The sequence below is a fragment of the Necator americanus genome, chromosome X, assembly GCF_031761385.1.
Source record: "Necator americanus strain Aroian chromosome X, whole genome shotgun sequence".
NCBI lineage: Eukaryota > Metazoa > Nematoda > Chromadorea > Rhabditida > Ancylostomatidae > Necator > Necator americanus.
In genome coordinates, this window is record NC_087376.1 from 652,525 (window position 1) to 680,041 (window position 27,517).

Sequence of the window (27,517 nt, forward strand, 5' to 3'; positions counted from 1 at the left end):
TTGAGTAAATTTGTAGCATATGGGTGCATTCGCACGGATATATATATATATATATATATATATATATATATATATATATATATATATATAAGTTGCTGACTGGAGTTTCATAGCACATATACAGTGATGATGTGTTGTTATGCGAACGAAGTACTGTTCCCCTTCGTTGTACTCTTCGACGATCAGCTGCCCTTTATTTATTAGTTTTTTCGAGTTTTCTCCTCCAAGGTAAACATTTGTGGATTCTTCAAATTGACATTGAGTACTGATGCCTTAGTTGTTTTGAGCCAAAACAATGTTGAACAATAATAAATCTTGCCATCCACGCTTGCAACACTCTCTTTGCTCGTTCGGCGACGATTGCGGTAACGAAGCGACTCGAACCCGCGCAATCGCGCTCCTGTTCGTTGGAATGCTTGATGATTTGTATTTGTGCGTACAGACATTCCTCTACTTATGAATGGTTACATTCCGAACGTTCGTTCTTAATCCGAAATGTTCATAAATACTTATTAATCATTTCACGTGGCACAATACTTCATTCAATTTTACATCCATTACTGTGTGTGATATTATTTCGGTACGCCTGTTGTCTTATCCTAATTTGCGATCCTCATCGTTCACGTGTCTGACAGGGCATAAACAGAAAGTCATAAGTAGAGAAGTGTTTGTATCTCCTTTGGAAATACTCCTCTTATTGCTACTTATCATAGTTATTTTCCTGCTTCTGGTTACTTTTATTTTAAAAATTAGAAGATGCGTTGGAAGTTCATGTAGATTGCTATTTGCATAAAGGATAAGAGATGAAGTGTCTGACGTTAATCAGTCCGATCGAGATGCGCCAACGCATTCACTTTGATTCAGAATCGTTTGAGGTTTATGAACGCGAAACTCGCCTCTGTATATAATGCGGGGACTAACCGATGTATCAACTCAATGTTTTTTTTTCCCAGAACACGGGTCTGGTACCAATTTATTGACCAAAAAGCGGTGAAAGCTTTGTCAGGTTTAGGGCAATTTCGAACCACTGACCACGTTGCAGCGGAACCACTTACCAACTGCGCTACATAACAATCATTAATTCTATGGAAATCTCGTAGGACAACATTAATGCTTTGAACTGTAATAAGAAGACGGTCTTATCCTCAATTGCGACTATAACATTGCAAAAAGATATTGTTTCCCATCACCGAGGAAAAGAAACCAGAGTATATGTAAAGGTTTTGTTTTCACATCGAAGTTTTCCTTCTCTTCATTTTTCAGCCATCTGCTTCCCAAGTGTTTCTATTTCACCGAATACGATATAGCATTCACAGCCTAGTTCCTTCTCAAAAACCACTGTTTCTTTTTTTTCAGACTTATAACTTCCGATTCGTTTTTCTTTTGTTTTATTCGAAAGTGCTTGTTTTCGTACTTAGGGTTCTCGGACATCTCTGCAGAAATCGCTAGCTTTTTTGTTACTCTCCCGTTATCTCCAGCAGCGTTCAGACATTCTCTTCTTGTGAATTTTCATTTTTCATTACCTTTTGACATAGAGACAGGAGCCTTGTCATTATTCACGAATGTGCTTTCTTATCATTTCATATTCTTTGCCTGTAGATACAAATACAACGAATGTGTTGTTTTATGTCTTGTGGAAAAATGTGGGAAGAGTTTCTTTCAAATTTATTTTTATTATTTTATTATTTTCTTTTATTATTTTATTTGTATTATTAATATTTATTTTAATGTTGTTAATGAAGGTGTAGATCAGGTTTCTGAAGTCCTGGATATTCAGCGTTCCATTTCAGCTTAATGAAGTTTTGTCACACGTTTCGTGAAGAAATACTAACAGTTCCAGTATTAAGTAGTATATAGGTGTATTTCCTTCTTTACGTTTAGATCTTTCCGCTAATGGATAAACGTGGGTATTTGTTCTACATCTACAGTCATCTCCTCACCGTTCTCCATTTTAGCGCTCTGCACTGCCGCCCGTCATTAAAAACCCTTTTATTGATTATTGCTAGTTGTCATAGTACTCCAAATGACGTCAATTGGGCAGGATGGAACACCCTCATGTCATACATTTTGTCATTAATGAACTCTGAATTATTAGCCAGCTTTTCTTGTTCTCGTATTCTATCTACAACAGGTGTGTGGAACTCTGCAAGTTCTGGATTTGTGATTCGTTTTTAGACCCTGCAAACATAGCATTCTTTCTCATTGACTAGAGGGATTGTTTTGACAATCGTTGCGGAATTGTGCTGGCGGTGTTGTGTAAAATGTTCCATCGTGAGAAACTACTATGGAAGAGCAATAATAGTTGGTAGGAAATCCATGGTAATTAAGTAGTATTATGTGATACATCACGGTTTGTGATTGAGTTTAACTTTGGCATTACTACTTACGGATATTTGTCTCCTTCAAATTTCACTGCTCTAGCTACCTAGCTAGTTACCACTTTGGATTTTCGCCTTTTTTTTTGAAAAATTGTGGTCAAACAAATGATCTAGTTGGCACGCTTCAGTGGTACACGGAATAAACATAATGCCTATAAGTTATCGGTTTTCCCCCTCCTTGCATCACACACATACTGTTTTTCAGCGAATGTGAGTAAAAATCCGTTTTTTTTTTTGTGCCTCGACTATCCGATTCGATATGTTTACAAGTATGAAATCAGGATAACACTATTTCAGGACCATGTTAATATGAACGAAGGGGTACAATTTGATGATGAAAGGAAAGCGGAAACGAAGGTGGCACAGACGAGCCTCAGCAAAGAGCAGCAGACTAGTTCAGAAAACGACGATGATGACTTAGTGAGAGCAGCAAGTCCAGGAAATGGAGGCGATCAAAATGATGAGAGTGTGGAAACGGCGGGAAGTATGTCGGAATATGGCAAAAGAGAACCGCTGTCACTCCAGCGGCAGTCGCATGATCAGATTAAGAGCTCAAATGATAGTGGAAAATCGAGGGAAACAACAGATCAGGATGTAGTTAGTAAAGACGAGAAACTGGTGATTGACACCTCGCACAATCTACTAAGCCCTGTCAGTTCTCCTGTGCCTTACAAATTCACGCAGATATCTGTGAGAGATATATCCGAGTTGAAGTCACTGGAGACTAAAGAGGTGAGGATTGCACCGGAATTTCACGTTGCAACTTTCTTACCTATACATTACTGTTCTAAAAGTTCTAAAACGGTATTATATCAGCATTAGTCTAATAGATTCCGCTGACCTTTGACTCGTTTCTCGTTCTCTACACCTTTCTACGCTTTTCTTTCCACGCATTTTGACACATATTTATCAGTGTTTATCTTGGAAACATGTCTACTGCAACACACACGTGGTTCCTCTGTTTGGAATAACTCGCCATACCTCCTGTTCTACCTCAATTGATCTCGCAGCTAGTGCTGATAACAAATTTAACATACGTAAATTTAATATATCAGTTATATTATCGCAGTGTAGAGCTGTATAAATATTGTTACGATGCATATTGGGTGTAAGTAATGACCAGGAAATCAGGAGATTCCAGTAGAGAAAACCGGACCATGTTTTTCTTCGATATTTTCGGATGCAATAAGTAGAAAGCTGTTTCATCATCCTCATCTAGATTTTGGATTGTCGTGCACATTCTCGTTTGTCAGCAAACATGAGATGAGCGGGAATTGAACGTTTTGTTGCAAGTTTACTCACGTACTCGGCTCAATTTATCGCATAATATTCCTCACATTTATCCAGAGAAGATGTATTCACCTTACTACTCTTACTCTTGAGGATATTGCAAAACGTTTGAGTCCTCATCTGTTGAGCAAAATTTAGCCCGTAAATCACTTCGTCACTTCTTCACAGTTAGTTTAAAGGAATGGACAAAGTTACAAAAACACAGAAAAAAGTCATATTCCATTGTATCAGCGGTGGCATAAATAGTTGGGGAGGACGCATGAGAACACTGTGGGTGGTGTTAGAAAATTATTTTTTTTTGTTGTTGGGACCAGAGAATAAAAAAACAAGCTTGATATTGAGATGCTTTGAAAAATGAAATTACAGTTACGCGGGGTTATGTCACTATTATCACATCTATCTAGAAGAGTACCAGTAAAAAATAAGGCTCCAGTGTTCCTTTTGCAGATCCGTTGCTAATTTTTAACCAACCACCAAAAATTATAGGAGTCGTTGCTGTTTACGGACGATCGGGATTACTGGCCGTCACCAGTGGCAGTGCGACATTTTCGCGAGCATAGCGACGCGAGTACACATGTTCGTCAGGATCGATTTTCCATCGATAACTCTTGCTTTGATCTGGGAAATTACTCCACAGAAGCATCTCTGGCCGGAACACCGATCGAAAAGGTTGGAGCTATTCGTAGCCTTCATAAAGCGAATGCATTTCATTCTTTTCCACTTTTTCTTTAAAAAAAAATGGCGTGGGAACGGCGTTTATCCCCACGAGATACGTTAGAAAACGTTCCCTTTTACACGCTGCGATCGCCTCAGCAGTCTATCCATTGGTTTTACTTCAATATAGCTGGTGAAGATGCGTCATTGATATTCGACAGCTCGCTCGTGGAAGCGGAGCGTGCTCAGGGGAGGTGCGTCATAACTTACCTCATAGGAGGGAACCTCGTCTTCCACGCCGTTTTTATCATCTTTTTATACGTCTTTTTTATAACGATGAGGAAGGTTGAGCGGAGGAAGTTTCCCTAATCTACAACCCGAACTCTAAGGGGGTTCCCCGCGGTTTCCTTAGTACGTCAATTTCGTGGTGCGCTGCCTTTAACTAGTAGTTACAACAGAAAGGGGCTGGCCACAGAGCACTTTCCATCTCCTCTGAAGCGTTAAGTTTTGAGATTACGGTCCACTCGAGCCAAATCGTCGTCAAAGATTGCAATGAATTTCAAAGGGTCTTTCCATCGCCAGCGCCTGAGATCCAGAGAGCACAAAATTGTCTCTGTCCGTGTAATTTGTGTACGTCGGTTAAGTAAGCGAGGTACAATTGCCTGTTTACATTCAGTGCACGTGATTATTTAGATCGCCTGTACATAACGTTATGCTTTGATCATCATTTCCTAGGTCTTCCCGAAAGACGTATTCTCACCGTCCTCGATCGGTGACCTTATACGAAAACGGTTCAATGAGCGGTCTATGTCGGCTGATCTGCTAGAAGACACCACCTTGGGAAGCAGTAACGTTAGCGTGCGCGCTGACGATGACACCTCATCGCCAGATGTGACATCACCACCGAATAGCGATGTTTCCAAAAGTGGACATGTCACCTTCAGCATGGATAATGTGGAATCGGATAGCACTTCGCTAAGCCCCGTGTCAAGCACTGATCTGGTATTTTTACTTGCATGTCCTCTTTTCGTCCGAAACTTTGACAGTCAAAATTGTTTCTGTTCATTAGACGACTCTGCAAACGATGAGAAATACTTTTTATTAACTTCCACCGATTTTCTTCATCTATTTACCAAAGCATTTGTTTTAGAATTAGGTATTGCTCCTCAAACATAGTCTACCACGCAATTTTTCTGGCTAACTGCGCATGTGCATTGCGTTGCAGATATGTTATATCGTTCTAATTATAGCTGATAGAGTACTAATAGGAGCAGAAGTAATGAGAATTAGTTTTACTGCCCATTTATGAACCTATTGATTTGTAGATATTAACGACAACAAAATTTCGTTCCACTATTTGTTGCGAGGCAAAAGCCAGATGAGATCATTTGAAAGCAGGCAAAGCACATTTCTTTTAGTTTGTTTTGAAGTTCTGACACTCTAGAAACTTTTTTTTGCTTATTATATTTATGTTTCAGGTCATAATTACACCTCCGTTGACATAAATGTATGTGTTTATTTACCATTTAGGAATCCCCTATAGGTCCTATTGCGGCATCGAGCCCCCGACCCCAGGTCTTATCCCTGAGGTGAGCAATACATATATACGATTTTGGCTATGCATTTAAAGTATAATCCACATGCACCAATGCACTGTTTTTGATTAAAGTCCTTTTTTCTCCACTCCTTTCAGAATCCAAAAAATGTTTTATTGGCATAGAGTTGCTCAATGCGCTGGATCACTTTCAAATTTTGTCAGTAGATTTGTTGCTACTGGACCGTTTCTACTTCCGCTGCCAAAAGTTCTGGTTCTTCTGATTTCAGCAACCACAAAGCTTTCTTACATTACGAATTTACGTGGTTATTTGAATAGGTTCCTAATTACCCTCCTCAGAGTGTTTATTTTTTGAACTGTCCAAGAAATAGTGTTGACGTCTTTCATCACTTAAAATTCTATCACTTTTTCAAATTTTATTTCGGATGCTCATCGTTCTATTTAAAACATGCATTATCAGTTCCGACAGGCACTCAATTGGACTTCAAGAATCTCCTGCTCATAGTCCTGTGCAGCATTTGCTACGCTCCTCCGTGAAACTAACACCGAATCAATCCATGGATGAAATGAAAGTATGTGTTTACATCTTCCTAAGTACTACTGCTGTAAACGATCACAAGCACTTTCCGTAGCAACGTCCTTTGTGGGATTATCTTCAATGAAGTTGACTTTTTCAAATATGTAAGATTATTTACGCTCATGTAATAATATTTGGTCTTATCCAGTACCGAGTTGACATAAGGCACTCAAGTCCGCGCGCTTCTTTTGTTTTTACGTCATATAGAACACCCTGTTCACGAAATTCAAACATTATGAAGGCAGCGATAGAATACAGCGTCATTTATCGAATGACCCGATGTATTCTTACTGCTGTAGCAAATTGTTGTTAGGATGCCGCTAGATTTAATACGCGTTGTAAACAAATACCACTCAAAGTTTGCGAATAGGAAACAGGAATGAGAAATGTAAACTTTTAGGAAGCTTATGTGAGCACTTAAAAAGTTTTTTCCCTCTGACACGCATGCAAGATTAACTTCCTTCGAATATCCCGAATCAGGGTCAAGCGTGTGATAGGATTTTTCCATCAGGGGTAGGAAAGGGAAAGAATCGCACGGGAAAGGGGTCGTGGGCACTGGGCAGTAGTGAATGGAGCATAGCATAGCAATCAGGACAAAATATCATGCGGTGTTAAATACTAATATAGATTACAAAATGTTATATAAATTTTTAGACGTAGGACAGTAATTCTTACAATGCACAATGTGCAGAAAATATGACACTGGCTTGCAATCTGACAATTGCAGATGACCCCCCGCTGAGCCAAGTTTTTGCAGAAGAGGAAGAAACTTGAAACTACATTTAAAAATGGAGATTTTAATATTAAATAGCTTTTAAGGGTTAAAACGATGATTAAATTTGATTGTATTGTTTGAATGATTTGATTGAATTTAATTAGATAGAATTTAATGGCCATGAAGGCTCAGATTCTGTGCACGTTGTTACCCTTGGAAGATCGCAAATAACTTCATGTTGAGACACTTTGAAAAATAGAAAATAGAGAAGTAGTTTTTTTTTGGAATTTAGATGAGATTGAAAAGTAAACAAATGCTGCTTTTCCATATTTGTACGATCTAAAATTTGGAAAAACAGCGAAACCCTGGACATAGAATGATACAGGGTCCGATGAAGAAAATCCTCGGCTGCAAAATACTAGAATGCGATGCTTGGCTTCAAGTTTTTTTTCGGGTTATCAGATTTTATTCAAGAACATACACTTATCGACGGAAGAACACAAATCGCGATTCGAGCAAGCATTCCAAGAAAACGAAAGGGCATTTCAAAAAATCATTCATACGTTCGGATAGAGGCACCGAAGAAACTCTCACATGCAGGTTTTTTCCTTCGCGCACCATCTGGCTCCCTCAAAATTTAGATAGGAAAAGACCAAAAAAAATCAAGAAATTTCAAACTTTGTCCCAGAAAAACTTAGTGCAAAAAAAGTAGAGGGCATGTAAAAACAGCGGTATGAGTGTATAAACCTTCTTCTATGAAATGCTGCCCAAAGTACTTCTCTAAGTGCTACCATCTCAAAGTTATTTGCGATCTTCCACACCTAACAATGTGCACAGAATCGGAGCTTTTCTACTCATTTAATTCTATTAAATCCGCTTTTAAACTGCTGAAAACTATGTGTCGTTGAAATCTTCATCCTTTAGGAGTAGTTAAAAATTTGTCTCAGCGTGGCGTTGAACCTGAGTCGTCCCATGATCACATTGTCACATCAGATCACATCACAGCATGTAATTTTTTAGTTTGTCGTTACTCTGTATATCAAGAAATACACCCAACTTTTCTCATTTTTTGTCGTATGTGCCTTAATCAGTATTTGATGGTATTTCTTAGGTTTTAGAACGTGGAAAAATTCCAACAACTTTTCAGCAAATTTGCTTCTTCCACTCATTTGTGTTTCTTCGCTTCTGTCAGCTACCGAATTTGACATTTGCCATTCGTTCCTCAGCTAATTTTCGACATTGCGTTTTCGAAGCACAGGAAATTTCAAGTATGTTGAATTGGCAGTAACTGAGATCTGTCGCAGCAGCGTTGGAGAGGGGGAGGAGGGTCGTATTCGAGAGGGTCGTGTCCCATCACCACGCTTGACCACGTCCCGAGGTTTGTAAGAGGCTTACAAACTGCTGTAGTTATGTGAGAATCTCCAGCAACCTTTTACAGTCGTTTCGAGTTCATTAGGAATAATTAATTAATTTATAAATTTGCTACATCTTGCCTTTATCCAGTTCTCCATGCGTTTTTGAAGATATTGCTAATCTGATTTCTTTGTAAACAGTGCAAGATTCGGTACAGTAATTCTTTTTGAAGCCACAGCCAAAAAAAAAAACAATGAAGCAATTCTGCCAAGTTTGGTATGTTCTCTTGAAGAACAGTCTTCCTTCTGGAGTTTATTTAATTTTATTGCTCTGTCACTTCTGTTCTTTGTTCATCTAGAATCCCATGTCTGCAACCGATGCGGCCTCCACTTTAGCTCCGAGCAGCCAACACAAAAGAGAAATGTCAACAAAGAAGGTATTTAGTACCATATTTCTTCTCATTCAAAATACTAGTAATTTTCACGCCCGTCAAAAACTTTTCATACAAACTGATAATAATTTCCTCCTATAATATGCGATATTTTATCTCTCTTATGTTTGTAGCTGTGAAAGAAATGTTATTAGAAAACGGCAGCCTCAGTTGGTAATCAAATATCATGATTAGATTAAACTCCTTGTGTCCTTGTTTTGATGGATTCAGTTGTAGGAATCAGATAGTTCGTGCTGGCCGTTTCTCAGTAGTTTACAGCATCAATATCTTAGAAGGATCATTTGCTCACTATCCAGTCAAGCGCATGTACCACATCCTTCTTAGCACGTTTCGATGCTGCAGTGTCAGCTAGCAGCCTGTCTAGTCTCGTATCCAGTAAGAGATAAAAGGGTAACTAAGTTGAATAGCAATCGATATCACCCTTACAGTAACTCACCCTTACAGCACTTGATTCCTTCAAAATGCATTTGAAATTCTTGTGTTTTTCCCATCGAACTCGAGCGATGTTGTTTAAAATGAAAGCTATCGTTTTTCAAGAGTGTTCCTTGTATATGATAACGTCACTAAGCGTGAACAACCCTTAGTCTCGAGATTAGGATATGGGGTTACTATCTACCTCTCTTTTAGTCTGGGCGACGCTTCGGGAACTTACGAGTGATTGAGGTACTACGAGTTCGTCTCCGGTGCGTACGAGGAGTTCGTGTGGCACGACCTCTTTACGTCATTGCAAAACTAGATGCACGTGACATCCATCACTCGGGAGCGTTACATTTCCACGACAGGTAATAACAACAGTTTCTAATATTTTTCTATACTATTCAATGTTTGCTTATGTTTTTTTTGACGCAGCAAAGCTTACCATTTTTCCTTTTTCTGTGCTCGTTCTTTACCGTCTTATCACCAATACTTGCGTTCGTTCATCGATCTTTTTCTTTGGCCAGTATGTTTGTTATTATAAGCTCTTGTTGTGACTCTCTACATTGAAGCGGTACATACAAGCTTCACAAAACAACCACTTCTACCCAATGTCATCTCTGTGTTTGGTGCTCCGCTTTTTTTGAAATAGCCTCTTACATTCTTATGATTATATCAGTGTGAACGTCCAGCTAAAACCGGGCTTCAGACTTGTTGTGGTGCTCGCTTCGCTCGCCTTTGTTGATCCATAATAATTAAAAGTAGTGGCATTTTCTGTGAAATTAAATTTGAGTTGGTATCGCCACAAGTTGGAAACACTATTCAAAGTTTAGAATTCTCTCCTCCTTTTCCCCAACAACTAACACAGAATGATCCGCTAATATGAAATGAAGTTGACTTCATCATCGTACTGATAAAGATGAGCTTTCACGTCAGATCGCGTAAACTGTTAGGTACTATTTAAACAGCCAGCTGGATCTGTGTTTCTATGTTCTAAGGAATGGGTCTAGCAAAACTGATGAAGAAAAGTGCGACAGAAGAGAAATGCGGAGCTGTACATAGAGGTTGAACTTAACACATGTAGTTTTCATAGCTTTGAAACGGCTCACAACGTCTCATTTACTCCTAGTTAAATTCACCTGGAGCTATTGCGCGGCACACCAATCCGACACGTTGGTCCAAGCTATAAATTGGGTGGAACCGTCCCACCACCCCATTTATAACACCAATCCAACGCGTTCCACCCCATTCGTGTGTCCTGTCCCAACCTATTCACAGCTTTTTGACTCCGTCGCACCAATCCGACGCTGTGGAACCCGTTCCACGCATTTTACCGCTCTCTGGCCCCGATACACCAACCAGACGCCGTGGGACCCATTCCACTGTTTTCTGGAATTTCGTGACTTTCTGTTCGGTCAGAACTTCTTTGGGATTCTTCATTAGATTCAGAGTACGGGATGAATATTCCAATTTTTTCTTGAAATATGTGCAATTTTTTAATTGTAGTGTATGAAAACTACTGTGAGCCTCTTTTCGTAATGGTTCTAGACTCCGAAGTTATTTTACTGTTTTTAGATTTAATTCGTTCTCACAGATGAAACCCCTACACAAAGTTTTCTGAAGAAAATTAAAAGAAAGGTTACTGGATGTAATGAGATCTATTTCTATTTCATCTTATCCATGATTGTTGCTTCTCAAGCTCCCCATGTTCTGAGTACTAGCTTCTGAAATTTCTTCTTTTGACCTGCGCGCTGTTGCGGATTAGCAGCACATGACGTCGTAAAGGCGCTTGAGGAGTGAAAATAAAAGAATGCGAAGCATTTGGATCTTATCTAGAATCTCATAACAAAACATCGGCTTTTTTCATATGATTTTACTGTTTAGTCTACATTACAAACACATCTTCAACAGTTCTCATTTCGAAGTGAGTGCTTACCGAGCTTCCAGCCTAGTATAACGTCAATTCAATATTTTACTAAATCAGCTTCATTTAACCCCAGCACCTGTCTACTACATCCCTTTCTAGTATAACTGCTAGCGACTTTCTGTTAGTTACCTCCACTACTATCAAACTCGGAATATGTATTGTTTACCTTCTCATTTCGTTTGCTGGAAAGTCAACGATTATTTCGAGAGCAGACTTTTCTTATAGACATTTGAACACGTCATAATTCCCTTTTGTGCTTAATCGATTATTAGCCCTTATTTTGCTTATTTTCCCACTTGGAAAAACCTTTCTTATCCTGGTACATAGGTAATTTGCTCTCGCCTATCATGACGAAGAGTGGTATTACTCGAGGACAGCTCTTCCTGAATAAATATCTCGCCTTCGATTAGCAAACATGAAAAAAGTCGGAGCTTTTTCAGCACAAGTGTAAACATTTCGTTGTCGGGACGTCCTTGTGTGAATAATTGAATTTGCTGAATTTGCAGTTCTTGTGCTCGTTTTAATAAATGTCAGGGATTCCGTTTAGGGGTACTGTTATAGAGGTAATTGTGTTAAAAACGTAAGATTGGCCAGAATATTCGATTAGAGATTAGTTCTGTAAGGGATGAGAGTTTCTAATCATTGTCCACCGCACGAAACTGGCGGCATATGTTTCTGTGGCAATCGGAATTTGTCATGTTTGCACGCAATCCTGGATAAGGCCAATTTGTCATTTGCAGTTGTGAGTACAAGTACGGAACGCACTAGAATTTCATTCATTTCATTTCCTGGATTCCATTCCTTCATCACATCGCTTTCAAGCATTTTTTAAACCTTCATCTAGATAGTGACGCAATGCTTCTGGAACAGGACATCTATGCGACGTTCGTACATTCTGACAGTGAACTACTTAGAACCGATATCACTTTTGTCCTGTAACTCTGCCGCTGTTCTTATCGGTTCCTCAAATACCGTGTACAGATATTTGCCTTACAATCTTTTCCGCCTTATATCATTAGAAAATTTTTTAGACTCATTCAAGGAAGCTAGAATTTTTCAAATTAGCAGAAACTGTCCTCTTTCCTATACAAGAGTATACCAGAGCTTTGAGCATTGTATTAACGAAGATTGTTGTGTGGTGTGGTATGTGGTGTAGCATTCTTAGTTTATACCTGATTGATGCAGAGCATTTCGCTTTTTTGTTTTCATCATACATTTCCCAGCTTCGAAAAATCACATCATCTCTCCATCGGTAAAGGTATAGTATTCCCACATTCCTTGGTGATCTCGCATTTTTTTTTTTGTTTGAAAAATCCGTTTTTTTTACTGTGGTAAACGCTGATAAGCGCGTTTAAAAAAGTAATTATTTGAATGACGCTTGAAATTCTGTGTTGATGTTCTCGTTTCTACATTCATGCGTTCCTCGACATGCAAGCTAACCTATTATTCTTCTTATCTCTTTTGCTTCTTTATTAGGTTTCTTTCAAAACTATATGACGATTTCTGTCATTCCTACTTCTAAGATGGTTTTTGTTTTAATGATTATATGATTATCCAATATGACTATTCCGTATTTCTTCTTCCGTTACGCTTCTCCAGTCTTTTTTTCTCTATTTTTATTATATTTACATTTCTTTTCTTTTTTTCTTCTTTCTTTTGCTAAAAGCACTTCAATCCCTCAGTTCTTGTGATGATTTTGATGCGATTTTGATTTTTGAAAATCTAAATAGTGCAAGGCTGACCACTAAGGCACGTACTTTGAGCAGCAAATAGAGTGAAGCAAAAATGTTAGGATAAAGGATCAGGTGTCTATCCCGTTGACCACCACTTTCACTTCAATTCAGAATCATTTGAGGTTTACGAGCGTGTACCTGGCCTATACAATGACTTTCGGGGGCTAGGCGATGTGTTAAGTCAGTGTTTTCATCCTCCAGACAGGTCTGGTACCAAGTAATCGAGCGCGGAGGGATGAAAGGTTTGGTTTGCACTGAGGCGGATTCGAACTACTGACCACATTGCAACGGAACCTCTTACCAACTGCGTTACACCATTCTCTGTGGGAAAGCTATAATGAAACGTTCAGAAATTGATGGAGTTTTCCCTTATCTTCCTTCCGGAATTAATCATTTCTTTTTTCTTTGAGAAATGTGTTTTTTTTTTCCTTACTTCATTTTCAATCACTCATTTTGTAGTTTCTCAGGAACTTACGCGCCGCAATATACTAGTGTAGGAAGCTTCCTCATTGTCTAGAAACGCCTTCGAGAAATATGACACTCCTGAGGTGGCGATCGCCCACGCAAGTACATTGATTTCATTTCTCCCTTTCGTACACGTTGATGTCCCTGAGTGATTTGTTCCTCGTCTACCCGGATTATGCACAAATTTAGTTGAAATATTTGCACTGTAGTTTTTTGTATACTTGAGTGAATGATTGTTCCTTGCTGAGAGAGAGAGGGAGCTGGAAGCGAAGGATTAGGAGACAGCCACGACAGCCACCTGTGGCTAATGCCTTGTCTGGAACATATTCTTTTCTCACACATTTTTCTTTTCCCACGCTCTTGAATCACTGTTGTCTTTCCATTTGCTTACTCTCTTTATTAACTTTCTCGCTTGATCTTACGCTGCACTTGAACTTGGGTGCAATCTACGTGGTCCGAATCTTAAGTAGTAGCACTTGTCATTTCCTTCGTAGTAGTTTCAGATCATTTTAACAAATGGTTCCAATAAATGTCTTCATGAATCGACTAATCATTTGCTATAACGTGGGCGGAGAATCATTACTGTATATCTCTCCTTGATGGTTTATGCATTTCAAGTTTTGAATAGAGCAGTTGAGAACTGTGAGTGCAGTTCACATAAATGATTTTATTATCGTTCTTAATTTTAATCATCATCAAAATCATTTCATGTACGAATTGGACGCTGACAAATATGACAAACGTTGGTTTCGTTATTCGAAAAGTTCATTTCAGCCCATCGTATTTGGACGAATTCTGCTTTGAGGGGTCTGTGCCGTTTACGAACTTGCATTTGGTGGTTCTTGAAGGTGTGTTTTGTTATCTCTCATTTTCGTTTTCTCTACGAAGTCTGAAACATCCAGCATGGTAAAAAATGACTAGTCCAGGTGGAGAGCGAAAGTTAGAGGTTCCGCAAGTACGAAACTGACAATTGTTCCGTAGAAGTTCCCTACGCTTTCTTTTTCTATTTTCATTTTCAACGTTTTTTTTTAAACTCTAGTAGAATTAACCAATCAGCTACTGTCAGAATCCAGAAGATCTTCTTATCGTAGTGCAAAAGACCGCCTTTTCCTTCAGTTTTTCCGAATTCTGTTATACACTCCACCACTGAATATTGTGTGGAAGTCTCTGATGGGAGCGTGAAGGTCCATTAATTTCCATAAAGGGGCTTCACTATACATAACATATATCAAATCAGGAAAGGAATGCTATAATTGCCGTACGATTTGACTTTTATTTTATTTTGAGGTCTGACAATGTGTTTCAATTTTTTGTCATTTTTTTCTTGTAAATTCTGTCTCTCATTTATCGACTCCTTCTACTTTCTCACTGTTTTGGAACATCACTGGTCGGTGCTAGTCTGCCTATTTTCCTTCCCCAATACTTTCTAACAGTTCAAGTGTTTTATTGTCATTGTTGCAAAGATTGACAAAATTTGTGTTTTGCGTCATCATTATCAATCCTTGCACCAATTAGTACTGGCGCAGAGCAAGTGTAATCCAACAGCGAGTTCCTACAGCATCTGTGCAGACGATGAAAACTGCGTAAAGTCATCGTTGCTTTCCATTCCTCCGTGGTGGGTTAATTGATACTCGATTTGTCTACAAGGATAAACACCCCCTCTACCCTTACCTATTATTACCTCTATTATTTTATTTATTTACTCAATAAGTGCGAAGTTAAGCCTTTCAGCACTTTACGGTCCAGATCGGTGCTGCCAATCCGTCTGCGAAGCTAGGACTCTGGTTTTGAGGCCGTGTACGTCATTAGATTTCCCCATTCTGAATTGAAATCGAACCCACCGGCGCATACTGAGAAAGAACAAATCATCGCCGAGCACTCCTTTCTTGTGATATTTATTTGTTTACGTGGATAAAAAAGTAGCTGGGAGAGGGGGCACTCAGACACCACCGGATTGAATTGTGCTCTCGCATTCCTTCTGTAATAGCGAACGCTCAAAAACGTCCACAGAGCAGAGAAGCTCAGTAGCTGTTCTGCGTTTTCCAGCTTAGTATTTGATTGTAAACTCGCAGACCTTGTCTCCGTACAAAGAGGTCTCATTAATTGTTTCACTGCTGCACAAATGCTCATTAAGGGTATTGGAGTGTTAGTTACATGTAGGTAGAAATATCCGGAAGCAAACAACACTCCCAGCCCTCGGCGAACACATACTTTCCCTAATGCAACGGAGGTTGCGGCATGAAACTGATTGTTTTTAGCAAGAATGCAGAGCAACCCGTAGGACCCAAGTCCCCACCTAACCGTAAATCGTCGATGTGATAGATCTGACAGTAAAACGAAGCATTTCGATAACTTTGAAAATATTTGTTTCTGAAGAGTGGTTGACTAAGAGTTTGGTGTGTGGGATAGCTGGAAAATCTCGAAGTAGATAGGTGGAAGCTAGTTCTCAAAAGTAATTCAATAGCCTTTCCATCTTGCCGCGTGAGCTCACTATACTAACAATCTCTTCAAAGTTTGGAAGCCTAACAAATTTTCTTGGAGATTCTCATTCCCAACATTTGGAACATGTTTATGTCTTTATGATGCCTTCTTGTCAGATCATATGGGAAGATGACAGTCCTGTGGGCCACTGTAGCTTTTTCCGTACGCCGCAGATGGTCGGGCTTTGTTAATCCTTTCTCGATTTATTTGATAAAATTCGAACACAGGACCACTCGCCATACTTCTACCGGGTTGAAAACCCTCCTATCATAGGCGATCGAGATCGCCTGCACAAAACTGCACCATCTTACCTCTGTTTGGAAGAATGGGCACACTTTTGTGGGATGTGAGTAGGTCAGAAACATCAAGGAAAACTCAGCGAATCGAAGTCGAAAGGACTGCAGCTATGATTTCGTCGCCAACATGTGCGAAGCAACACTCTCATAACTCGTGGATAACCCTGCAGGCTCTCACCGGCGATACAGCAGGGCTAGACAGCGCGCCGCGACACCCGCGCTGTCGTATAAGTAGATTTAGATGGGTCCTTTTCCTACCCATCTTTCCAGTTCGGGTGCGAACAAGGGGAACAGAATGCACGCTGCTTTGTGCTGAGAGTTGGCGCCAAATGGCTTAGTATCTGTTTGGCGAGTGGGTGTGTTCGGAGGTGGGACCTAATCGGGCCCGCAACGTTTTTGGGCAACATCTTCACTATCGCGCAAATGGCTACGATTTTGAAAAAGAAAAACATAGCAGAGGAGAATAGCATAGCACTCTCATCCTTCTGACTTCTTTTCGTCTATGGACGATTTCAAACACATTCTTCTTTTTGATGTAGAAACATGAAGCAGTGATGAGGAGAAAGTGTTAAGACGAGTGTTAGGACGTGTTATGTGTTAAGACGTGATTCCTTCCATATTTGCTCAACAGTAACGGAGGTTGAGAAGGAGCTGCTTCTTCTGCAGAAATGCCGAGAATATTGACAATACTGAAGCTCGTCGAGAACATGTTTGTATGGAATTAGATATGACAGTTGTCATATCTTACTCTACACAAACGTACGTAAACGTAAACAACTTACCTTCGTGGAGTGAAGTTGTTCGGAGACAGCTCTTATGTGCACTATTGGAGCGAAATGTGGTTTGATAGTATAATTAGGCTACTACTGATCGCCTAATTTCAACAGAGAGAAGTATTTTCCTCCTATCTTATTTTACTTGTCCGTTTGTTTTTTCTCTACGTTTTACCTTCGCCATAGTTAAAAATTCAAAGAATAGATCAAATTTTTTCATTCTCTCACATTTTACGGACCTTGTTGTGCATTATCTGTTGACTAATAGATTCTTTCCCCCGAATTTGGCTATTTTTCCTCTCTTTGCATGGTTTTACCAAGAGGATCATTTGAAAGAGCAAGCCCCAGCATAGGTTGAACTGGAGGAAAAAAATAGAAGCAAAGCACAGATAGGATGTTGTACTCTGACACTTCCGGTCATAAGGGATGTAATATATAAGTGTGGGCGGATGTGTGGGATTCACCACACTCTACTGTTAAAGTGAATTTTCCAAGTGCACATAATAATTATTTAGCACTTCAACGAGAGGGTGGGTTGAATTTTCTGCAAGTCTCTTGATCTTCCTCCTTCTACTTAGTTAGTGCTCTTAGTTTATAACTACCTATATAGTATCTACTCGGACAACGGCTGTCTTGTATATCTGGATGCACATTTTTGCTTAGCAAAGTATAGTGGTGAAAGAGAAGCGAAACTTTTATATGTATTCCTGGCTTGCCAGTTCCTTATACATGCTTGGGCCTTTTTTATTTGATGTTATTCAAAATCTTCGTAATTATTCGTCCCAGCATCAGCTGTTGCAGCACCTCAGCTATCCAATAGTACAGTGCCTTGTTCAGGATCTCGAGCGCCTGGAAAAGCTCCTCGCCCGATAGGACGTGTAACATTGCGTCGTGCAGAGGTAGTGAATCACTCCGGTCGTGAATTGTCGTTGCCTCTTCGAGTGGTGAGCAAAAGTCGTGAAGTGACGGGACAAATCTGTATCGACATCCGTAGGCAAGGTCCAACGTTCGGGATCAGGTGAGGAGATATTTCCCTACATTTCCAGTTGTTGAATTCTGTAAGAGTTCCTGAATTTCTGCACTTGCACAAAGCGATTGATACCGGCATATTGATGATTGGGATTCTCTATGTAGAGAATCTCTCAATCACTAATGTGACGATGTATATGACCTTTATACGAATTTTAATGTGTTCTGTGAATTCCTGCGAATCTGACGATCTTTTGTTTCAAATTCTCCATGCTAAAAACACAAAAGGCAAATGAGTTCTAAAGATTTGAATTTTTCTAAATAGCCCTTAACTTTTGATAATTTCTTCTCTGTATTCTTCACTTTAGTAGTAAAAAAAGAAACATACGAAAAATCGCCTTCCCCTATGAATCAATTGTGAACTGAGGTCGCATGCGTGGGAGGGTAGGAAAAAAGGAGGGAGATCGTCGACCGTCGTCACCACTCTATCCCGACTGTTTGCTGGCGATCTTTTTCCTAGAGTTGATGCCTTGCGCTATGGACATAAGCTGGTGGCTGGTGGTAGCCGCGGGTTCCTCCCACTTTTCTCAATTCGTTTGTTTTCTTGTCTTTTTCATTCGTTGCAACTTAGGACATGGAATCCGTCCTTACAATAGTTTGTGGTGTATCTACTGTCGATATCGTGACATTACTCCGAACCGTAGATTCCTTTTTATGCATTTCCAGGTCTTTCTTTTTTAGACTTCATCTCCTGGCAGTTATTTAATTCAGTCCTTGTTTCAGTGTGCTTAATCAACAATTCTCAGTTAAGTTCAACTTTGTAGTTTGTGTTTAAGACCGCCACAAGGACTTTTTCTGCATAGCATTTTCAGGAATAAATAATAATATAATATATTATAATAATTCTAAGAAATAACGATATTGAGAAACTCTTATTTCCAATTGTTTTTCATTTGCATATATCCTGAAGCCATAAACACCAGACTAATTCCAATGTCTTCTTTTTTTTTAAAGAATCTTATTGCGGAAGTCACTAAAGCGACATGCACAACGTCTGCCAGTCTGACTTCCTTTTTTGTGTACCAGTTGCGTATTGGTCAAATACAGATATCTATTGTAACAGAACTCAGCATTTATCTATCAAAATAGACGTTTGATTTTCTCCATATTTCACTCCTTTTTCTGCTTTGTTTAGAAGGTCACACGACTTTGAGAGCTAAGTTAGAGAGAGTTGGCGTTGAGGAACGTATGGTTATCGCTCTTCGACTGTGTCAACAAAATTAAGATGTTCTCGTGTTTGTACGTTGTAGTCTAGCTACAATTTACCTTTGCTATTTCTCTGAGTAGGAGATGATTAGTTGCTGAGTCAACCAATATTGTTAGTATTTGATTACGAATTTATAGCGCTCAGTAAAGCACTTTGACGGAGAAGTGCATAACGCTGTTTGAAATGTTTTGTTCTCTGGAGTCTGATAACAACATGTTATATGACTATCTCATACTTGGATGAGACAGAAGGAAGGATGGGATGACATCGCCCTAGTCATTTCGGAGTCCATTATTTGTGCGCAGCTATCCAAATCAAGTATCCAGTTACATTGTAAGGGTGTAAATAACATCCGCTGTAAATTACGCTCATGAGTCGTAGCTGTAAAGTGTGGGACATGACACTAATGCTCATTCCTCTGTTTAGAAAGTGCCAGAAAATTTCGAAATAGTGCATGATTCCAACGAGCACTCAGATGAGTGTCTTTCAAAATAAAACTGTATACGAGAATAGAAAAAAGTGATATTATGAGTATATTATGGATATTACTATGAATATGTGCTGCTAATCGCGTGGATTGAATACAGTTGACTAACCTAGAACTGAACTGTCATGAATCAGCCGCGAAGTTTGTTAGTCTGAAAAGTGTGACCTATGAAATTTTTTTGTTCTAGTGGTCATTTATAACATTCAGAGTCCAGTCACATCTTAATGTGAGAAACAGAAGAAACCAGCACACATTTTTTCTTTGTTCCATTAGATTTGTGTTTTCTTCAGCTCGTTATGTCTCTGTCTTAGATACGTGTTTAAATGCTGTGAAGCTAAACAAAGTGAAAAGCTTTATAAATTCTCCTGTCAGTGGGGAAGCATGTTATCAGGCTATTTGACGTGATCTCCACCTTTTTCCCTTCTCAATTTTCTATTAATGAATTGCATGTAAATATTTTTGCTCGACGGTGACCTGTACAGTGACTGTAGTAGTGCAATTAACCGCGAAATCAACTGAGTGAAATGTTCGCTTCGAGCGGAGATGAATTCCCAGACGACGCAATTGCGCAAAAGTACACACGAATGCATGATGAAAAGAAAAGAAGAGAAGAGAACCAAATCCCAGCCCTCGCATATTGTTGCTGTCGCCGGTTCGGCTCCCCTCCACTTCGAATGCCCACGCACCACTTGACGATCGTGTTGACTCTGCGGTCGTTCCTTCTTTCAATTGTCGATTTCGTCATTTGTGTACGTTTAACACACTGGATAGCGAGCGCACCGTTGTCACGTACCTCCAATTTACGTCCACGTTTTTTGCTCGCGACACACATTTTGTCATATTAGTTCAACATATTCGAAATATCTCATAAATAATAGGTTTCGCGTTGAAACGCACTATGAGATGGTTCATCAAGAACCGAGAAGTTAGGATTACATCAGCGAGATTACTGAAACGCAGAAATTCGCAAGGATTTTTTTAGTTATCTCTCAGGCTAGCATACCTAGAAGTCCATACGTTTTTGAATTCTACATATCTATTCAGGTAAGGATCAGATGTTTTGTTTTTGTTTTTTTACAAAATGAACAACGCGGGAATACAGTTCTCTCAAAGATTACAAATCTTACCTCTGACTTTCTTCTGATTCTTCCAGTGATTGCCAGAAATCCCCAGAACATCAGAATATGCAGTACAACCAGTGGCTAACTTTTGTTTCTTCTTTTGTTATAACTTCGGCCTGGAGTGTGCTACGCCCATGCTTTTTTGAGGTGAAGGACTCATTGATCTATCAATGCAATGGACTGCCGAATGCGGATCGTTTTTCATCAAATAGTTTCGCCAACTTTCTGACCACTCCAGTTTCCTTGCTCTTTAGTTAGTGATGTGTGATCCTCTTTTGTTATTGAATCTCCCAATCTCATACATACATCAGATATTGTTTCCCCTGTTATGTTTTTTCTGACCTAAGCCAATGAGCGTAATAGTCCTGCAGATATCGCTTCAGTGACCAAATCGGCAAGAAGTCTTTGTCCACCAGAGTATCACGAAATTAACGTCGTTGAGATCCCTCCACGAATGAATGGTGGTAGGGGCGGTGTTCACGAATATTGGCGTGATTACGCTCAATTTCCCCTAGTAGAAAGAAGGAGAAAGAAAGAAAGAAACGCATGTGAAACATCAACATTTCCAGGAGAAATGCATGTGAAACACCCATGCGTGATCCCCTTTCCCCAATTATGCAACTTGTGTTAGGGTATAGAACGGGGATAAGTCGATCATTGTTTGATGTCCCTAATTCAACTAACTCGAATAAGCAGCAGAAGGTGAATCATCCGTAAAATTGCAGACACGTTTGAGGATTGTAATCGTTCTGTTATCCGTATTAAGACGACATCGCAGAGTTATGGTTATGACAAATTCTGTTCTTTATTTTTAATTTCTGTCGCTACTTATTTATTCCCTTCGCCTATGAAATCTTCATTTGGTTGTAAAATTCTTTATATCCACGTTTGATTTCCTCTTTTATCAACCACACGAAACAGAATAGCTTCGTCTCCGTCTATTTTTTATTTTTTTGCGTTAGTGATTCGTCACCTTCTTACGTTCTTATTGCTATAAGGGACACATAAAACAGCTGCACGTCGAACATGAGAACAACTGTTTTTTGTGATGCTTCCGTTCCCGCCGATCACTTGTTTCCACTTTGCTCTCACGGTCTCTAACCGCACCCCTTTAGTTTCCCGTACCACTTTTTCCTTTCACACCTTCGCCCAACAGTAACTGTAGCAACTCAATCAGCGCACATACTGCCAATCATTCCCTTGTGCGGATACTCAAAACTCTACGGTGCACTTTCTAGGAACTTGCGGCATTTTTTGTAGGCTACTAACATTTTGCACGCAGTGTCTCGTACTTCTGTGAGGAAGCAATCTGTTGAATAACATCATGTGTAAGGATATGTTCGCAGAATACACGAGCTGGGATAGAGTATTAGGTTGAAAAGATCAAACAGTCACTTTTTAAAAGATTTCGATCTGTGTTTCTTCCCTAACAGTGCATTTACGCTGTCTGTGTATATCCAAAAGGTCTTAGTAGTGCTTGTTTCTTTAGTGTAAACCTTAGCGTTTAGCCTGGCAAGAACTTATCGAAGGGTGAAAGATCCGAGGACACAGAAAGACACTTCACCTTTACACGGTACTGAGATGATATGTCCGGGAAATGTCCTGATAGAAAGACCATTGGTTATGGAAAATAACTCTAAATCGTTGACAACATTGATGTGAACACATCGTCTTCGCAAATGAGGCGGCAAAAACTCGCGCAACAAGCGTACCGCGTAGTAAAGAGTGTCAACTGCGCCTGCGGTTTCATTGGGTCGAAAGAGAAATGGAATCCAACGACGATTACGAAAACGTAAATCCTGACTATCGTACCGCTACTATCGCTATCTCAACTTATCTCGTCATAATTGACTATCCGACCCTGTACTAACATTGAATGATCACTCGTATGTGTAGGCATCGTGAAGAGGCGGAGAATCGGAAGCGAGCGATGAGGCACGAGGGGGGAATGGAAAGAATGAATGAGCATCACCTCGTACATGATAGAGCACCAAACAACGGAGCACATCAAGCTACTTTATCACGTAAACAATCTACTATGTTTCTCGATTTTTGTTTGCGTTGGCGTTTCTCGTTGAGAGACAATGATGGGGCACTTGCATTGTAGACGATCTAGAGATCCGCAAGTACCTCTCTTGTCTTCGTTCACTACACTTGAGCCTTCTGCTATCGGTTAATAGTAGCGGGATTTCATACACGCAACCATTCTTCTTTCCAGATTTTCGACGCGTTTAACCTTTCACGCATCAGTGCTCGTTTGAAACATAATGGAGACTATTTGAAGCACTCATAGCGTTTTTGCGTAAGCAATAAATAATTTAAAAGCTCCCTTCTGAACTCTGAAGATCATTTGGATAACTCCCCATATTCAAATAGGCCTCCTAGTCAACACTTTTTTATCTCAAATATCTCATATATCATCGTGGATTCATGAACTTCTTTAGAAATCGAGGGAATTTTTTCCAATTCCAATTCATTAGATTCATTTTAAAATTAATAACAAGGAAGTGTCAATCTCGTATTTTGCTCGTGGACTCCAGCGAAGAAAATACGTGCTACTAGCTAGGACTTCGAAGTAGTGTTGTTGACTTCTTTCATATTTTTCAATTCAGTAGATTTGATTGTCGAGTATTAGAGTAAATTTAAGTGTATTTTTTCTTTTGGATCTTTGCCCAATACTTCCGTTCACTTTCGTTTCTTTATTATATCCTTTGCAATTTTTTTTTCAAACCTACTTATCACTTCTTCGCGTACATAGTCAAAAGCGGCACCAGTGATAACCCCTTTGTTAACATTTTTTGATTTAAAAAAACATATTTTTGTATTCTCGTTGTTCTTATTCAAATGTACGTCAGAGTTCGTTGAATTTATTTGTTTTATGAACTAAATTTCTAAATGCTCACGCTAGTTCTTGTATCATTAGATCTTGTACTCCCTGGCACTAGTTCACTTATTTTCAAATCTTCGGCATATTTTTCTCTTTTCTTCGGCGCTTCCTCTTTTTCTGCATATGCTCATATTGCTATTCTTTTTTGTAGTTCATTTAGTATAGCCGTTCCAGGGTCGTGGATCACTCTGGCCTCAATCTGAAGGAACCGAGCGAGCTGTATTTGTTGGTTTCACGTCACCCGTCGAAGGTAGGCCTCAGAATTTCGCGGCACTCTTCGCCTCTTTTATATCGTATCAGAGTGAAAATATTGAGGTGCATGTTTTGATATCGCTCACGTTTGAATTCGGCAAGTGAAAAAGCCCTTTTGACAGTGCCGCATTTTTTTCCTGGAATATTCTTTTTCTTTCTTGTGAAACCCCTTAAAAAGGCACTAAGTATCCTATCTCTTATGAATATCTTTCCTGTAAAAATATCGTTTTCTTTCAACAGTTCCTAATTATTAGCAATTAGTTTCCAGACGAAAATAAAAAAATTGTTTGAATTCATCCGAATTCCATAATTTCTATGAATACGCAAAGCACTTACGTGTTCACTGATGCGAATTCGATTGAGAGATGTAGTAGGAAACCTCTCCATGATGTCACTCTCTAGCTCATTCTAAGTTCTGCTCAAATAATACGAAACCTATGCGGAAAAATCTCCTTTCAACAACTCACTTTCTCCCCGTATAATTCTTATTAGGACCACGTGCAAACTGTTCGTATTAATAAATAATACTATCAGTACTTTAACACGTCTCTCCTTCATCGAATCTTCAAAATATTAGGGAAAAATGGAAATGGAAAAAATAGAAAAAATAAAAGCTAAAAATATTCTTCTAGGTTTATTTCATCCTCCTACCTTCTCAACATCTGAGCCGTCAATTTTAAGGGTTTTTTTGAAGTGCTAGAATGAGTGAGTGATAATGAAGCACTTTTTCGGTGTTTTATGTCCTCATTCAATTACCTGTCGTATTTCTTTAGCAAACCTATGAAAAAGTAATATTAAAAGCGAAGAAGGTAAAGTCGAAAGTTTTGTTTTACATGTTACATGCGTTTACGTGTAACGTGTTACGTGTAAATACGTGTATTTACGTGTTATATACATATGATAGACTATTCCCCCTACTTGTTTTTCTTTGTTTTTGATTCGTGATTTATCGGTTAACTTTTGGTTGATGTTGCTGCCCAAAAACGGTGAGCGATGTGCATTTTCTGTTCTTAGAAGAATCTACCCAAAGTGAAGCACTGAAACGCAGCTATTAGGGATTCTTTCTTTGCGTTGAAAAATTAGATTTGCAACGGCTATTCATGTACAAACAGCTTTTCGATACTTTTTTATAAATGCAGCTGGGGTGCTGCATTGCATTGAGGATCGAACGAAGGCTGTAACAAAACTATGCTTTAAATATTTGATTATTTAAAAAATCCACTATTGAATGACATTTACATTCAAGCTAAGTGAATGGGAGATCTTCCTTTTTAGCAGGAAATTGACTCGCTTATGTAACTGTCTGCTTATCTACTTGTTTTCGTAACCGATCAAGAAAAGGGAAAATTTCATCTTATTAGGTCTGATCACGCTTCCGATTTTACATCTAATGGACCCCAAATTTGTACAATTTGTATTACTTTGAAATCTGTGCGATTACAATTTGAACATTTGATGTGCATTCATCACTTAACTATCGTTCATAATTCCAATAACTGGGACAGCTAGCTTTTTTTGTCAATTCTTTCCTTTTCTTTTTCCAGAAGAATTTATCGCATTCACAGTTACTTTTCGAAAGCAACTTTTGCCATATTTCTATCCTGAGACAGCGAACTTGATCATTACGTTTTATTATCATGAGAGTAGTGAAATACACGCCGCATTATCATCGAAGAATTTACAAGATTTTTTTTTGTATTTAAGTGTGAATTCCCATTTTTTTCTGTTCTTCCGGGAAATTATAGTCGTGTTGTGTTCAACTTTCTTTTGAGACCAAGAAAATTAAACGCAATTCCTTTTTCTTATATTCCTTATTTGTAGGTTAATTAAAACCTTGAGGTAACGATACGTGCAAACAACTTCTGCTCAGAAGCTGTGCATGCCGAAAAAGATCAGATGCGTTCCTGAGATCGAGTAATTTAATTTTCCTTTCGTTAGTTGTCTAGATTTTCCCGCCGGTGTTTCGGGTTGCGACATTATTATAATCTAATTATTTTTCCCTATCTTTCTCTAAAAGTACTGAGCTCTTTATCCGCTTGAACCATTCCCGATAAAAAAAAATTAAAGGCTTATACTCCCACATAATTGTTTTGCGATTTCAACTTCGGTGAGGCAGTTGGTGAAAGGATCGTAACTGAATGCCATACAGATTCTCAGTTTAAATCTTGGGTGCTTGAGAGATGGACCCCCTTACAACTCTCAACAGTGCAAATTCTTCGGAGATTTGCTAAACTTGGCTAAACCTCAGCATTGCGTCGTGCATGCTTAGCGAAAACAAAGAGAATACTTTGGAAAAAAAGAAGATACTAAGGTCCAGTCTTATGCGCAGAAAACCTCCTAAAGAACCTCTTTATTAAAAGTATAACTAAGTTTTAGGATTTTTCAGCATTCATTCTATATATTTTATCACAATTCTTTATATTACCACAATTCTTTACCTATTTGCCCAAATAGCTGACGCTTCATAGTCATTTCACAAAAGTTACGTACCACACACTTTTTCCGTATCTGTTGAGTTGTTTATGATCAATAAGCAAGTAACTTTTTCTCAATGTCATTTTCTTTAGTTAACTTAGACATCGATACGAAAAAAAAGACTGAAATGAGTTAAATATGCATGACACAATTTTCCTATTTATTCACGTAGCAACAACAGACGCGAAAGCTGTGTTCTCTTCTCTTGGGAAAATTTTCATGATAACCACAATGTTTATTACTTATGATCACGAAAACTTGATGTTTCTGTCGCTTCATTCGTTTAGCATTTTTATGTGAGTAATATTCACTATCTTTTTTTTTACTACAACGTGTGCCCCAAACCAAAACCTCTCAATTTCAATGAAGATATGCGTTTTTTTCTGATTTTTTTTTCGCTATTTCTCACTTCTCTCAGAAACATTCTCTTGTCATTTGTGATTTTTCCCCGTAATTTATTTTTTTCCTTAGATATGACGGGATTTGTAATACACTAACAATCATCAGTGCTTTGAGCTACGTGCTACATACTCATAGCTTCAGTTCCGTTTCTTCGGATCTCTTTTTTCCTCGTTCTTTGTTTCTTAGAGAACTTCGACGAGTCTAATTTTTCAAGGAGACAAAGAAACTACGGATTTGTTCGCCCGGGCACAGTAGTGAATGGTTGGAAATGGGATGTGATGAAGCCGGGCCTCTTGCGTTACGGATGAGTCTCTGGCAAGAACTGTTGCGCGGTCTCAGTAGCGCGTTTCACGGACAAATACGGTATTTTTTCTTCAATATCCATACTCATCTTGTTCCTGTTATCCAATTATCCAGTCATCCATACTCATCTTACCTGTTTCATCTATACTCATCAGTACAATTATCAAAGATTGGATTTAACTCAGATTTAAGAAGCTCATCATTTACTGTGTATTTCTCCACATTTCTTTGTCTTTCTATTTCGCGTTGGACGGCGTCATTTCATTAAGAATGCGGTATCCTGCAAACGACA

General features: G+C 39.0%; 1 protein-coding gene across 2 annotated transcripts in view; it reads left to right on the top strand.

Annotated features, from left to right (window-relative positions):
* Positions 1-2,687: 2,687 nt before the first annotated feature.
* Positions 2,688-27,517, top strand: part of RB195_021103 (uncharacterized protein) — a gene marked incomplete at both ends in the record, with an annotated part of 30,596 nt that continues 5,766 nt past the window's right edge. The window contains 11 exons of one of the 2 annotated variants that reach the window (XM_064207675.1): positions 2,688-3,110; positions 4,155-4,337; positions 5,058-5,324; positions 5,853-5,911; positions 6,338-6,449; positions 8,881-8,958; positions 9,601-9,755; positions 14,287-14,360; positions 17,900-18,080; positions 23,968-24,043; positions 27,137-27,285. In XM_064207675.1, coding sequence (XP_064063555.1) covers positions 2,688-3,110; positions 4,155-4,337; positions 5,058-5,324; positions 5,853-5,911; positions 6,338-6,449; positions 8,881-8,958; positions 9,601-9,755; positions 14,287-14,360; positions 17,900-18,080; positions 23,968-24,043; positions 27,137-27,285 — 1,757 coding nt within the window. The remainder of the gene's footprint in view (positions 3,111-4,154; positions 4,338-5,057; positions 5,325-5,852; positions 5,912-6,337; positions 6,450-8,880; positions 8,959-9,600; positions 9,756-14,286; positions 14,361-17,899; positions 18,081-23,967; positions 24,044-27,136; positions 27,286-27,517) is intronic. The other variant, XM_064207674.1, reaches the window with a different exon arrangement.